At 44.6% G+C, this 14,053-nt stretch overlaps 1 protein-coding gene across 2 annotated transcripts in view; it reads left to right on the forward strand.

Moving 5' to 3' along the window:
* The window catches only part of DCP1A (decapping mRNA 1A), a 63,882-nt gene extending 52,150 nt beyond the window's left edge, over window positions 1–11,732 (forward strand). For both annotated transcript variants that reach the window (XM_044301955.1, XM_044301957.1), the window contains 4 exons: window positions 494–1,171; window positions 3,535–3,600; window positions 7,842–8,057; window positions 9,324–11,732. In XM_044301955.1, coding sequence (XP_044157890.1) covers window positions 494–1,171; window positions 3,535–3,600; window positions 7,842–8,057; window positions 9,324–9,404 — 1,041 coding nt within the window. In that variant the 3' untranslated portion in view covers window positions 9,405–11,732. The remainder of the gene's footprint in view (window positions 1–493; window positions 1,172–3,534; window positions 3,601–7,841; window positions 8,058–9,323) is intronic.
* The last annotated feature ends 2,321 nt before the right edge of the window (window positions 11,733–14,053 follow it).

Raw genomic sequence — 14,053 nt, forward strand, 5'->3', positions numbered from 1 at the left:
AAAACAAAACAAAAAAGGAAACTATCACACGGCTATGTGAACGGAAAAGTAAAAAAAGGTATAAAAATTAGAAGAAGAAAAAAAGAATCAACCCCTTTTCCTCCAAAAATTATGCCACTCTTGCCCATAGGCTGTGACCGATATTGCAGTTCAACCGTATTCAAGTAACTAGCGGGAACCTGCAATACCAGTCACAACCCATGGATGACAGCGGTGCTATTTTGGTCAAATCAAAAATTACCTCTGTTTTTTAATTTTTTAATTTTCTTATCACATACATCATTAATCAAAACTTCTTTAGGATTTCCCTATAATGGAATGTAATAGATCTCGGTAATAACTTAGATTAAAACCATGCAGGTCTGCCTCTGTCCTGCAGGCGCTGGCATCCGGATATAGGCACAGATCCCTAATGTAGAATTTAAAGTGGCTCCAAACGGAGCTTAGCTAGGAAATGGTTTGTACAATGGTTTTAATATTTTTTATTTTTCAGTCTTTCCACACTGTGCAAAAACATCTGACGGTGGAAGAACTTTTTGGAACCTCCTTACTGAAAGATCAGCATACAGCCGCATACCCTACACAGGAGATCAAAGACCTCTTCCTCCCCGATGTAGAAGAATGCAACGTCTTCTGTCAATCAAAACCCATACAGCCGGTGATCGTGAAGGCAGAAGCGAGAAGCTTTAACTGCAGCGCTAGTGATTTCAGTCACCCGGCCTGTCTGGCACCTGCGGTGATTCCTCCAGGGCCTGTGACACAATTGGACTCTCAGAAAGTGAATACGTTCCCTGGCCGTGCAAGCCCCGGTCTTGGCCCGTCATCTGAAATCCTGAGCACATCCGCCCCACTTAACTCCAGCTTGATACACACCAGACAAATGTCTCCCCTTATGAGTCAGTCAGTTTCAGATGTCGGCAGCGCCCCCCAGACTCAACCTATCCTACCGCCGTTGGCCCCTATCCGAAGCAGCAGCTTTTCCAGCACCTCTCATCCAAATGTAGATCTCCTGCAGAAGCTAAAGCTGAATCCACAGGTCAGCACGTTGCCATCTCCGACCATGAACAAAACCATAATGGCACCAAAATTTGCCTGCTCAACCAACCAGCTGGCGACACCAGAGAGTTTCAAAGACAGTTCTCTGAAAGGCATGCCATCAGGACCTCTCCAGGTATAGTGTGAAACAGTGGGCCTAATCATTACAAGGCGAGGGACCAAGTGCCAGGAGCACAACCAGTCCTAGTGCACGGTGTAAGAGCAGGCCGTACATGTGTAATCTGTCTCCATTGAAATGAATGGGAGTAATAAAATCATACATCACTGGCCTATCTTTTTATTGGTGAGGGTCTCTGCACATAAAGGACATCTGTCAGCAGATTTGTACCTATGACACTGGCTGACTTGTCACATGTGCACTTGGCAGCTGAAGGCATCTGTGTTGGTCCCATGTTCATATGTGCCCGCATTACCGAGAAATGATTGACAGGGCCAGGCATTGTATACGTTATTATGCCTGGCCCTGTCGATCAAAGTACAGAGGGCACAGCAGTTGCAGAGAGAGCAGAGCCTCTAGGTGTAATGACAACGCCCCTGTTGCTCCCAGAGACTCATTTGCATAAATTAAAACATAATTTTTTTCAGCAATGCGGACACATATGAACATTGGATCAACACAGATGTCTTCAGCTGCCAAGCGCACATGTAACAGGTCAGCCAGTGTCATAGGGACAAAACTGCTGACAGATGACCTTTATGTACAGATCCCCCCCGATCATTGCTTTATGGCTATTTAGCATGAGACTTGTGGCCCAAAGAATGAAGTTCTGTTTCTTTCCTGTGTTTTTGGCATGCCTCATGGGTAAAATAGAGGACCAGCATGGCTGTGGCACAACCTAAGGGTCCATTCACACGTCTGCAAAATGGGTCTTCATCCGTTCCGCAATTTTGCGGAACAGGTGCGGACACATTCATTTTCAATGGGGCCGTAATGTGCTGTCCGCATTTGCGTATCCGCACTTCCATTCCGCAAAAAAAAAAGAACGTGTCCTATTCTTGTCAGCAATTGCGGACAAGAAAAGGCATTTTCAATGAGAGTGCCAGCGATGTGCGGTCCGCAAAATGCGGAACGCACATTCCTTGTGTCCGTGTTTTGCGTATCCGTTAAACACATACAGACATGTGAATGGACCCTTACAAGGGTTTTCCGCTTTGGGCAATACCTTTTAAAAGTTAAAAAGATGACTCTGCAAGAAACTGATCACATTATGCTCCCTGCTGGAATCGCCAGGGATCGGCTGTAATCTTTGTGGAATCCATTTCCTGTGCCGCGGACCGCATCGGCGCTGGCCGTGTGCACTCATTTTGCGGATGTGGACCCGTTGACTTGAACATGTTCTATCCTTTTGCAATGTGGCGGCACGGACCCGAAAGCCTACGTAAGCACTTGGTAGTGCTCCCATGGGCTTCCAATCCGTGCCTCTGCTCCTAAATAGGTTAAGTACTATCTTCGATCCCATTTAAGTCAATTGGCACCACGGAGTGCACACGGCCAGTGCCGGTATGTTGTGCACCTGCCTTTTATGGTCTGTAGCATGGGCACTGAGCCATTATGTTCATGTGCATGAGCCCTAAAGGGCATCAGTCAGCAGATTTGTACCTATGTTACATGTGCGCTTAGCAGCTGAAGGCATCTGTGTTGGTCCCATGTTCCCACAGGGGCGTTGCCATTACACCTAGAGGCTCTGTTCTCTCTGCAACTGCCCCACCCTCTGCACTTGACAGAACCAGGAGTGATGATGAGAGCAGAGCCTCTAGGTGTAATGGTAACGCCCCTGTTGTTCCTAGAGGCTAATTTGCATATATTAAAACCATTTTTCTCAGCAATGCGGGCACATATGAACATGGGACCAATGCAGATGCCTTCAGCTGCCAAACGCACATGTAACGGGTCAGACAATATCGAAGCTTTAAGCGCCATTGAGTCTGGGGGTTCCTGTCCTGGTCCATGCACATAAAATGGGTTATGCAGAGGTTTGATATTGATGACCTATCCTCATCACACTTCACGTCGTCAACCTTGCAGCGGTGGTGTAGTGTAATTGCAGGTACTTGCTCCATTCAAGTAATGGAGCAAGTACTTGCAATTACACTGTGCTCTCTGAGACGACGGGCAGTGTAATGAAGAGGAAGTAGAGCTTGCATGATCGGTGGGGTGTTGGACCCCCACTGATAAGATATTCTTGCATGATCGGTGGGATGTTGGACTCCCACCGATAAGATATTGATGATCGGATTCCTGAGGATAGGTTGTCAATATAAAACCCCCCTGCACAACCCCCTTCAAGTATATGACCAGCTACCTACAAGGGACCTGGTTTAGAAGTAATGTTTTCTTGGGGCATATATATTTGATCCACCATCTGATGCCAGCATTTCCTGCACGACTTGCATGATTCAGCTCTATGCAACACAATCTCTTCATCTTCCCTAATCTCTTGGCATACACACATTTTATTTTTACTTCTTTGTCTGTAGAATGCGCATGAAAAGAGAGCACCTGAAACATTTGCCCAGCCCTTGGGTGTATCCAAGGCGGTAGCAGTAAGTATTGGCTTTATAGTGATAACAAAGTTTGAGCATTGGCAGCTGTGCCAACATGTCTTATAAGATCACTGGCAGAGTTTGCATGTTGGCATTGAATGAGCAAGAGAGAACGTGAGGCCTTCTGGGACTAATCCGCTATAAGAATTGTCTGGAGCACAGAGAAATATTATCAGAGTGCTCGTAAATGCTGATTTTCTATTTGGAGCGCTCGCTTCCCCAAAATATATTTTGTATTCTGCTGTACCCAGATCTGTGCTAGTTCTGAGAAAAGATATGTATTCCCAAATAATTTACACTGCAGCCATTTATATATTTAGACTCTTCGGTGTTGAAAATCATTAGTTGTGCAAGTGGCTGTGCAATGTAGAGATTCGAAGACATCTGAGAGATACCTCCATGGTATAAAGGGATTGCCTGCATGGTGAGTCAATGGTTAAAAGGCTGTGAGCAGCTTTGGATGTAGTTTTTTTCTTTATCATTGCATTTTACTCATTTTGGACAAAAAACGTTTTCTGTTCTGTAGCCTTCACTTTCAGTGTATCTGCCGATTCTCTTGATTTCTGTTTTACAGAGACTCCGTCAGGCAGCTGCACTGATGGCTCTCGTGTGTAGCCCTGATCTCTGAACTCCTGACGGCTCAAAAACACTCATGGCTAAATTCTTCTCAAAGTGATAAGAATATGACTTAAATAAGAGTTTGAGCTGTTGGGAGTTCAGAGATAAGGTGCTGTCAGGGCAGCTGCCTGATGGAGCCTCTGCAAAACACAAAATAAGGTAGTCTGCAGATACACTGAAAGTGAGGGCTATAGAACAGAAAATTTTTAGAATTTTTAATAACGATCAATAAAAAAAAAAGATTTGAGCCCACGTTGAGTAAAATGCAATGATTAAAAAACAACTGCGTCCAATGCTGTTCATAGCCTTTAACCATTGAGCCGCCATGCTGGCCATATCTGCACAACATAAGAGCAGCTGCCTGACAAATCTATGAAACAGATAGTTTGCAGAAGCACTGAAATTAGGGCTGCAGCTAACGATTATTTGAATAATCGATTAGTTGTCGATAATTTAATCGATTAATCGGGGGGAAAAAACACCAAAATGACAACAAAAAAAAGGGGTTTATATGATTTTACTTGAAAAATTATGTTCAAAGGCCATATTAAAACAAATTGTGAATGGGGGATCTGTGGATGGCACCGTTATGGAGGGGATCTGTGGATGGCACGGTTATGGAGGGGATCTGGGGATGGCACGGTTATGGAGAGGGGATCTGGGGATGGCACGGTTATGGAGAGGGGATCTGTGGATGGCGCGGTTATGGAGAGGGGATCTGTGGATGGCGCGTTTATTTAGAGGGGATCTGTGTATGGCGCGGTTATGGAGAGGGGATCTGGGGATGGCGCGGTTATGGAGAGGGGATCTGTGGATGGCGCGTTTATTTAGAGGGGATCTGTGTATGGCACGGTTATGGAGAGGGGATCTGGGGATGGCGCGGTTATGGAGAGGGGATCTGTGGATGGCGCGTTTATTTAGAGGGGATCTGTGTATGGCGCGTTTATTTAGAGGGGATCTGTGTATGGCGCGGTTATGGAGAGGGGATCTGGGGATGGCGCGGTTATGGAGAGGGGATCTGTGGATGGCGCGTTTATTTAGAGGGGATCTGTGGATGGCGCGGTTATGGAGAGGGGATCTGGGGATGGCGCGGTTATGGAGAGGGGATCTGTGGATGGCGCGTTTATTTAGAGGGGATCTGTGTATGGCGCGTTTATTTAGAGGGGATCTGTGTATGGCGCGTTTATTTAGAGGGGATCTGTGTATGGCGCGGTTATGGAGAGGGGATCTGGGGATGGCGCGGTTATGGAGAGGGGATCTGTGGATGGCGCGTTTATTTAGAGGGGATCTGTGGATGGCGCGGTTATGGAGAGGGGATCTGGGGATGGCGCGGTTATGGAGAGGGGATCTGGGGATGGCGCGGTTATGGAGAGGGGATCTGGGGATGGCGTGGTTATGGAGAGGGGATCTGGGGATGGCGTGGTTATGGAGAGGGGATCTGGGGATGGCGCGGTTATGGAGAGGGGATCTGGGGATGGCGCGGTTATGGAGAGGGGATCTGGGGATGGCGCTATATAGCATCTTATGCTATACGTGTCATCCACAGATCCCCCAGGCAGAGCGGGCGGCGGCGTAACGTCACTTACTCACGTGAAGCGCATGCTCCGCCTACTTTATGAATGAATTTACGCCGCCGCCTGCTCTGCCTGTTACTGGAGCGTCATTGTAAGGTAAAAGAAGATGCAGTGATTTAAAGTTCAAGGACCTGCAGGCATAGAGCCTGACCGCCCGCTCCCGCCCGCATATCAACAAATCGGCTGATTATTCGATAACTGTATTCGTTGACAACGATTCCCGTTATCGATTATAATCGATAACGTTGATTAATCGTTGCAGCCCTAACTGAAATTGTTGAAAATCTTTAAAAAAATAAAGACCAATAGAAAAAATATATATTTTAGCCCAAAATTCGTAAAATTTCCTCCCAAGGTGTTCATAGCTTTTAAGGCTGCCAGCGGATGATCGCACATAAGATCTGCACGACCTTCCATGTGGATTTGTGTGTGTTTCTGCAACATATCCGCACCAATATTCGCAGAATTTCTAATAGCGGCTTAAATGTGATTGAGATAAGAAGATCTGCCTCATCCTCCTCTCTGCTCTGCTTGTCAGGGATTATGATCCTGAATACAGCTGATAAGATCTTCAGCTGAATCTCTGTAGGAATGGAGATCATGAGGAGACATGAAGTGCAGAGAGGATGGACAGGACAGACTTTGGTAATGGTGACTACATCCAAGTGCTGCTGCTCATCAGCCATATCCCTTCCTCCTCTCTATACTTCATGTCTCCTTATGAACTCCATTCCTACAGAGATTCATCTGAAGATCTTATCTCTATTCAGGTTCACAATCCCTGACAAGTAAGAGAGAAAGATGGCGCAGCTCTTTAACTTGTCCTCCTGTGTAATTAGGACAGATTTTGTGTGTAGTAATAGGACGGCGGCCATTTTATTTCTTCTAATGATTGCTCCCCGGACAAAACGAGCCATTATAACAAATGAAAGGTATTTGGTAATATATTGATAAGAAAATGAAAATACTTAAATATTACTTTATTAATTCCCGGAGAACCCCTTTAAAGAGGACCTTTCATCTGGCAAAACATTGTGAACTAAGTGTCATGATCTGTACAGCGGCGCCCAGGGATCTCACTGCACTTACTATTATCCCTGGGCGCCGCTCCGTTCTTCTGCTATGTCCTCCGGTATGTTCCGTCACTTGGTTATGGTAGGAGGAGACTGTCCTTGTTCTCCTGGGAGTCTCCTTCTCCTAGGCTGTAGCGCTGGCCAATCGCAGCACAGAACTCACAGCCTGGGTGAAAAAAACCTCCCAGGCTGTGAGCTATGCGCTGCGATTGGCCAGCGCTACAGCCTAGGAGAAGGAGACGCCCAGGAGAACAAGGACAGGACTCATCTCAGGTTAATTTGCATATGTATCAAATCGGTTTTTTGACACAATAAAAGCACACAGAGCTATGGGGACTGGGTATTGCGGATGTGCTAGAGGCCATCTAGCAACCCATGTCTTCAGCTCTATACCCAAAATCCCGGTGACAGGTTCCCTTTAAGAGCTCCCTTCGCTGGAGCAAAGAGGCCTAGCCTGACCCCTGGAAAACCAGCCCGTAGCATTGTCCCTCCCTCAATGTAGTGCGGCAGGTAACGTTCTCCTATCATTCACCAAACCCAGACTTCTCCATCAGATGGCCAGAGAAACCGGATTCGTCACTCCACAGGATGTGTTAACACTGCTCCGGAGTCCAGTGGTAGCATGCTTTTCACAACTCCATCCGACGCTTGGCATTGTGTTTGGTGACATAAGGCTTGCATGCAGCTGCTCTGCCATGGAAACCCATGCCATGAAGCCGGAATTCAATTAGAATTTTTTTGATCTTTCACAAATGTCTGTAAAAGCAGAGTGCATGACCGGGGACTGGATTTTTTACACCTGTGGCAATGGGGATGAATGAGGCAACTTAATTCAAGGATTTACAGACGTGTCCCAATACTTTTCTCCATATAGTATACCTTTTAAATAGGAGAAATGTCTAAAATACCATGAAAAAAAAAAAGGTTATCGGCGTATTGTGTACATCTCTATGGTTTCTGTCTCTGTTCTTCTCAGGCTTCCCAGTTTGGAACACCTACAACCACTGATGCCACCTCTGTCCTCTGGTCACCCAGTGTGTTTCAGCAATCGGCTACAAAGCACAGTGGCCAAGACGAACGCGCTGTGACGCCGCCTCACATTAACTGCATGGTAGATCGGACGAGATCCTGTTGTGGTGGGTTAGCCCTCAGCCGTCCTCAGCTTCAGGAAACCCTGGTGCATCTTATAAAGGTAAGGCCGTGGTCAGATTTTACATTTGCTTTGAAAGTTTTCGAAATGGAAATCCATGTGGTCCAAATAAATTTTACACTCCAGGGGAGAAAAGAAGCATAATGTCAATTGTGTACAGTGTGGCACTCGCAGAGGCAGGTCAGTCATGCAAAGGCTATGCACTAAATATCTGTTAGCTGACCTAGCCATCAACCTCCTGTAAGATCAGCCCATTACCTTTGGTACCACCTATTAGGATCAGGCATGGACAGTGTCCGTCACCATAGAGTTCCACTGTAAAAAATAAAATATATACACTCCAGCTTTGGTAAAACTACGACTCCCAGCATGTACACTTGGCAGTACTCAGCACTCCCATAGATGTGAATAGAGCATGCTGGGAGTTGTAGTTTTTCAACAGCTGGTGTGCCTGAGGTTGATGACCCCTGATTTAAACCATTACTAATGTAGTGGGGGCATAGTCCAAATGGCATTTATTATGTAGAGAAAGTTAATACAAGGCACTTACTAATGTATTGTGATTGTCCATATTGCCTCCTTTGCTGACTTGATTAATTTTTCCATCGCATTATACACTGCTCGTTTCCATGGTTACGACCACCCTGTAATCCAGCAGCATTGGTCGTGCTTGCACGCTATAGGAAAAATCACCAGCCTATGTGCTCCCCCACAGTCCCAGCCACCAGAGAGGCCTGCGCTTTTCCCTATAGTGTGCAAGCACAACCACTCCTGGTGTATTGCAGGGTGGTCGTAATTATGGAAACGAGCAGTGTATCATGTGATGGAAAAATGAATCCAGCCAGCAAAGGAAGCAATATGGACAATCGCAATACATTAGTAAGGGGCTTGTATTAACTTTCTCTACATAATAAATGTCACTTGCTGAAGTGAGACAACCCCTTTAATAGAAATGTCTATCCTTCTCCACAAAGCGGACAAGAATCGGACATGTTCTATCTTTTTTGCGGGGACGCGGCAAGGACGTATGCTGTCCACATCTTTTGTAGCCCCATTGAAATGACTGAGTCTGTATCCCATCCGCCAAAAAAAAAAAAAATACCGCTGCATGAAGGATCCGTTGGGCCCCAGCGGTGTCTAGCTATGCTGGAACAGACTGACGGAATACAGGAACGCAGATGAGGATGCAGCCTTAGTAGGGGATAGAGTATAATGCTGTTCTCTAATGTTTTAGCCAGCTTGAGGTGCAATCTATACTGAATGTGAGATTATCATTCTTACTATATTGTGTGTAATCTTAATTTCTAGAATGACGCTAACTTCCTCAAAACGATTCACGAAGCCTACTTACAAGCGGTGACCAAGAATATGGACAACGTCAAGCTATGAAGAAGGAAATCCTCTATATATGAATGTATCTAGCAACCAAAAGAACGCGCAGCCGCCCCGTAGCAGAGCAACACGTATTGTGCATATTGTTGTGAGGATTGACTTCTTCATGGCTACAGGGGGCAGCTTCTTGGGTTCATGGGCACCATCTCACACTGAAGATTACGCACATCTGAATAACATGTTTTCTACGGGTTACCTATAGAAAGGCTCTTAACGCTGTACCGGACAGTACCAGCGGTGTGTACCAGGACACTAGTATTGTAGGTTTTACAAAGTCTTGCACATGTAATCCTTTCTTAATGTATTCTATGTCGTTCCTTTTATATATTATAGACCTTATTTGTCTTACCCAGTCCAAGTCATTTTAGATTGAAAACTTTTAATAATTGGCTGAAAGTAATCTTTTTGTCCCTGTAAATTAAATGCTTTATTTTTTTTAAATGATTATAGCCTTGCTGAGATGAATCTGCTATATATCTACGGCACTTTGTTCATGATTCACTGGTGGATGCAAAGGTCCCATGCAGTAACCGGTTACTGCACCGACCATGGCAATATCCTGTCTATATACCCAACCAAGAGAGGGTCATTATATGGACCTGGTATGCTAATGGCATATTAAGGAACCCATTTACATTTCTCCGGGCGGCCACCCTACTGCAAGCCAGTGTTTTATTAAAGTAACAGCGGAGCATGGCCTGGCTGGACTGTGTAAGACTTGGACACCATGAAGTTCAATATGGAGATTCTGGGCGATCATGGGCAATTATACGCTCGTGATAGAGATGTGTCCTGGAAGCGGTAGGTTTCGTGTAAAAAAGAAGTCCTATCCAAATGATGTACGAGACCGATCCAATGGGTTTCTCAATACAATCTTATTGCAAATGGTGCTTTAACAGTATTGTTTTTCATTTATCTAATATCTTTATCAAAGGGGTTGTCCTACTGCACGGCCTGGCAGTCCACCTAGAGGGCCATCAGAATGTGCATTATCATTCTTACTGCTTTGTGTGTAATCTTAATTTCTAAAATGACTCCAGTGTCCTTAAAACAATCAGTCATTTATTACCTATCCTGTGGATAGCTGATCTGTGTGTCATGTCGGAGAACCCCTTTAGAACACCATATAACTTGACTTGTCAGGTATATTGGTGTAATAAGCAAGATCAAGGATTCAGCCGCGTCTCCACATTTTAATATATAGATTGTTTTTTTTTAGTTTTTGTTTTTAGAAAAATCTGATTAATAAAGTTCTAAGAAAAGATGAATGTGTTTTGAGCACAGCCCTGACCTTTTTTTACCCACTCTTAATGCTTAGGCTACTTTCACACTTGCGTTTAACTTTCCGTTAATCCGTTATTGCGTTTTTGTCCCCATTCATTGTCAATAGGGACAAAACTGAACTGAACAGAACGGAGTGCTCCAAAATGCATTCCGTTCCGTTTGGTTGCGTTCTCTACCGTACAGAAAACCTGCCGCAAGCTGCGGTTTTCTGTCTGTCATGGGATGCGGAACAAAACCAATCCGGCATGACGCGCAATGCAAGTCAATGGTGCGGATCTGTTTTCTCGGACACAATAGAAAACTGGTCCGTCTCCCATTGACTTACAATGGTTTTAATGACTGATCCGTCATGGCCATTTTAGTTCATAACGGATGCTGCCCGTTGTATTATTACAAACGGAAGCTTTTTTGCGGAACCCTGTAAGTGTGAAAGTAGCCTTAGCCAAGTGCCAGTTTGACTTTGAGCTGAATACTTGAGTGATATCAGACGCACTGATTGCTAGGGCCATGCTTCCCGACAACCTTATTATAAAAGGTTGTGTAACCTGTCTGAGCAGCATTGATTCTTTCCTGGCAGCAGATAAGGAGTTAAGACATTTGGCAGCAGGATTGACATTCTCAACCTGCACTATTAATCAGATTTTTCTAACAGTCATTTGAGGTTTCATTATTTCCCCCCATTGTTTATGCTACTAGAATGACAGCTAATTGTGTGTTCTTTTTATATGTGTACAAGTATTACGGAGATTTATGCTACTGATATAGGAAAATGGATCTTTTGAACAAAAGCATTTATATACAGATATTCAGAATATTTTTTAAGTCATTAGAAAAGGATGTAAATGCCATATTTCTCATGTCTACAGATTGTAGCTGTGCATGTGCCTTCTAAAAGCGCATACTTCTTCTGTCACCTTTTTAATTAAAGGTTTTTCTCCGAGACTTTAATACTGATGACCTATCTTCTGGATAGGTCATCAGTATCTGATCCGTGGGGGTCCGACACCCGGCACCTGCGCCGATCAGCTGTTTGAGAAGGCAGTGGCGCTCCTGTGAGCACCGTGGCCTTCTCTCCGCTTTTCCTAGGCCAGTTTATCAGTCACGTGACCTAGGAGCAGCTCTGGCCCATAGAAGTGAATCGGGCTGTAGACCTAGCTATAAGGCTAGGTCTACACGACGACATTTGTCACGCGACAGACAGGGCACAACTACACTGCAACATTTTTCGCGCTACATTTTGTTGCACCAATGTCGCGCGACAATTTTTAGAATGGCAGTCTATGGCGTCGCACTGAAACATGTGACATACTGCGACGCGACAGTCGCAAAAAAACCCATCTTGAATAGATTTTTCGCGACAGTCGCAGCATGTCGCATGTTGCAGTGCGACGCCATAGACTACCATTATACAAATTGTTGCGCGATATTGGTGCAACAAAATGTCGTGCGACAAATGTCGTAGTGTAGACCTAGCCTAAAATGTACAACACTATGGTTGGTAAGCTGTGAGAAGGCTGCGGCGCTCACAGAAGCACTGATGCCGTCTTAAACAAGTGATTGTCGGGGGGTCCCAGTTGTCAGACCCCCCACCGATTAGTATAAAAATCTCAGAAAACCCTTTTAAATTGGTCTATACGTTAGCACTTATTCTCATTTATGTTGTGTGCTCTGTAATCTGCCTTTCTATTTAAGTCGTATGATCTCTACTATTAGACACTGTGACGGGCACAGCTGCTGTACCAAGGAAACACGAAATCTAGAAATGAACGGTGAAACTAAACTAGAAATATAGTTGCAATCGCTGTCTTCAGTCAAAGGGGCACGGCTTAACAATTTCTGTCGTACTGTAGACAGGGCGGAGGGGGGAGGCTTCTGCTCCAGCCAGTTGTCATACAGTCAGAGACAGGACAGGGGGAGGAGGAGGGGGAACATGGCTGATCCATTGAGTCACCCGGAAGTTTTCTATTTCTACGTTTTAATTGTAATATGAGGCAAAGTAATACCAAAAGATAGGAGGAGACGAATGGGAAGAATTGCATTTTCCATGTTTAGTGTTCTCTTCTACTGTCCTGTTTAATCTAATTAAACAAAATATGCAGTTTGAAAAGGGGGTAGCTAATACACCAAAGTACTCTAAGCCGGATATATGGATAGTACCGTAAGTGGTCTTTTAATAGGGATTTACTAGTTTGTATGGTTCATTTGCAGTTTTTCAACTGTGTGACATCAATTTTGTTGTAAAAATGTTTTGGTTGTTTAATAAAAATGTATTAAGTTTGTAGTGAAAAAAAAAAGAGTAATGGTTTGGTTTTAGATTAGACAAAAAAAAATAGAGGCGAGTATTAAAGGGTATGGACACCATGTGTCGGCTTTTGTGTATGTAGTCTCTATTATGTGCATTTAATGGGCATCTGTCAGCAGATTTGTACCTATGAAACTGGCTGACCTGTCTTTATGATCAGAGGGGGACTGACCTTGGTGGCCCCACTGCTCCTGAGAATGAAAGGGCCACAGCGCTAAATCAGCACCTTCACTTTTTATCATTTGAGTACCCAAAATGGCATCTGTCAGCAGATTTGCACCTATGACGCTGGCTGACCTGTTACATGTGCACTTGGCAGCTGGAGGCATCTGTGTTGGTCCCATGTTCATATGTCTACGCGTTGGTGAGAAAAATGATAATTTAATATATGCAAATGAGCCTCTAGGAGCAACGGGGGCGTTGCCGTTACACCTAGAGCCTCTGCTCCCTCTGCAACTCTGCGTCCTCTACACTTTAACTTCAGGAGAAATCTGGGCCAAGTGTGAACACATTTGCACTGCCTGACCCTGTCTATCAAAGTGCAGAGGATGCAGCAATTGCAGAGAGAGCAGAGCCTCTAGGTGTAATGGCAACACCCCTATTGCTCCTAGAGTCTCATTTGCATATATTAAAATATCACTTTTCTCAGCAATGCTGTGCAGCCTAGTATCGGTAAAGGCAAATCCCGGTGTTGAATCGATACCGGTACAAAAGTATCGATTGGGTATCGGTAATTCGATACCTGGTGCAACCCTATATTGGATTATTTCGGTGGAACTGGATCAGACTTGTTTTTTGCTTTGGGATCTGTAGTAACTGTGAGTTAAATATTTTGCTTTTAAAAGGGTTGTGCCTTGAAAAATATTCTAAGTTTTTCAGATCAGCATCTCGCTCTAAATACTTTTGTAATTGCATGTAATGAAAAATTTAGTGCAGCCCCTGAGCTATTCAATAAAATGTATCTGTATCCCCCTGCAGTTTGTTCTTTTCCTTATTCCGTGTCCACCTCACTGAAGTGGTCGCATGCACTCAGTTTAAGGCCTTTTTCAGTGTTTGGCAG

This window comes from Bufo gargarizans, chromosome 7 (genome assembly GCF_014858855.1).
Source record: "Bufo gargarizans isolate SCDJY-AF-19 chromosome 7, ASM1485885v1, whole genome shotgun sequence".
NCBI lineage: Eukaryota > Metazoa > Chordata > Amphibia > Anura > Bufonidae > Bufo > Bufo gargarizans.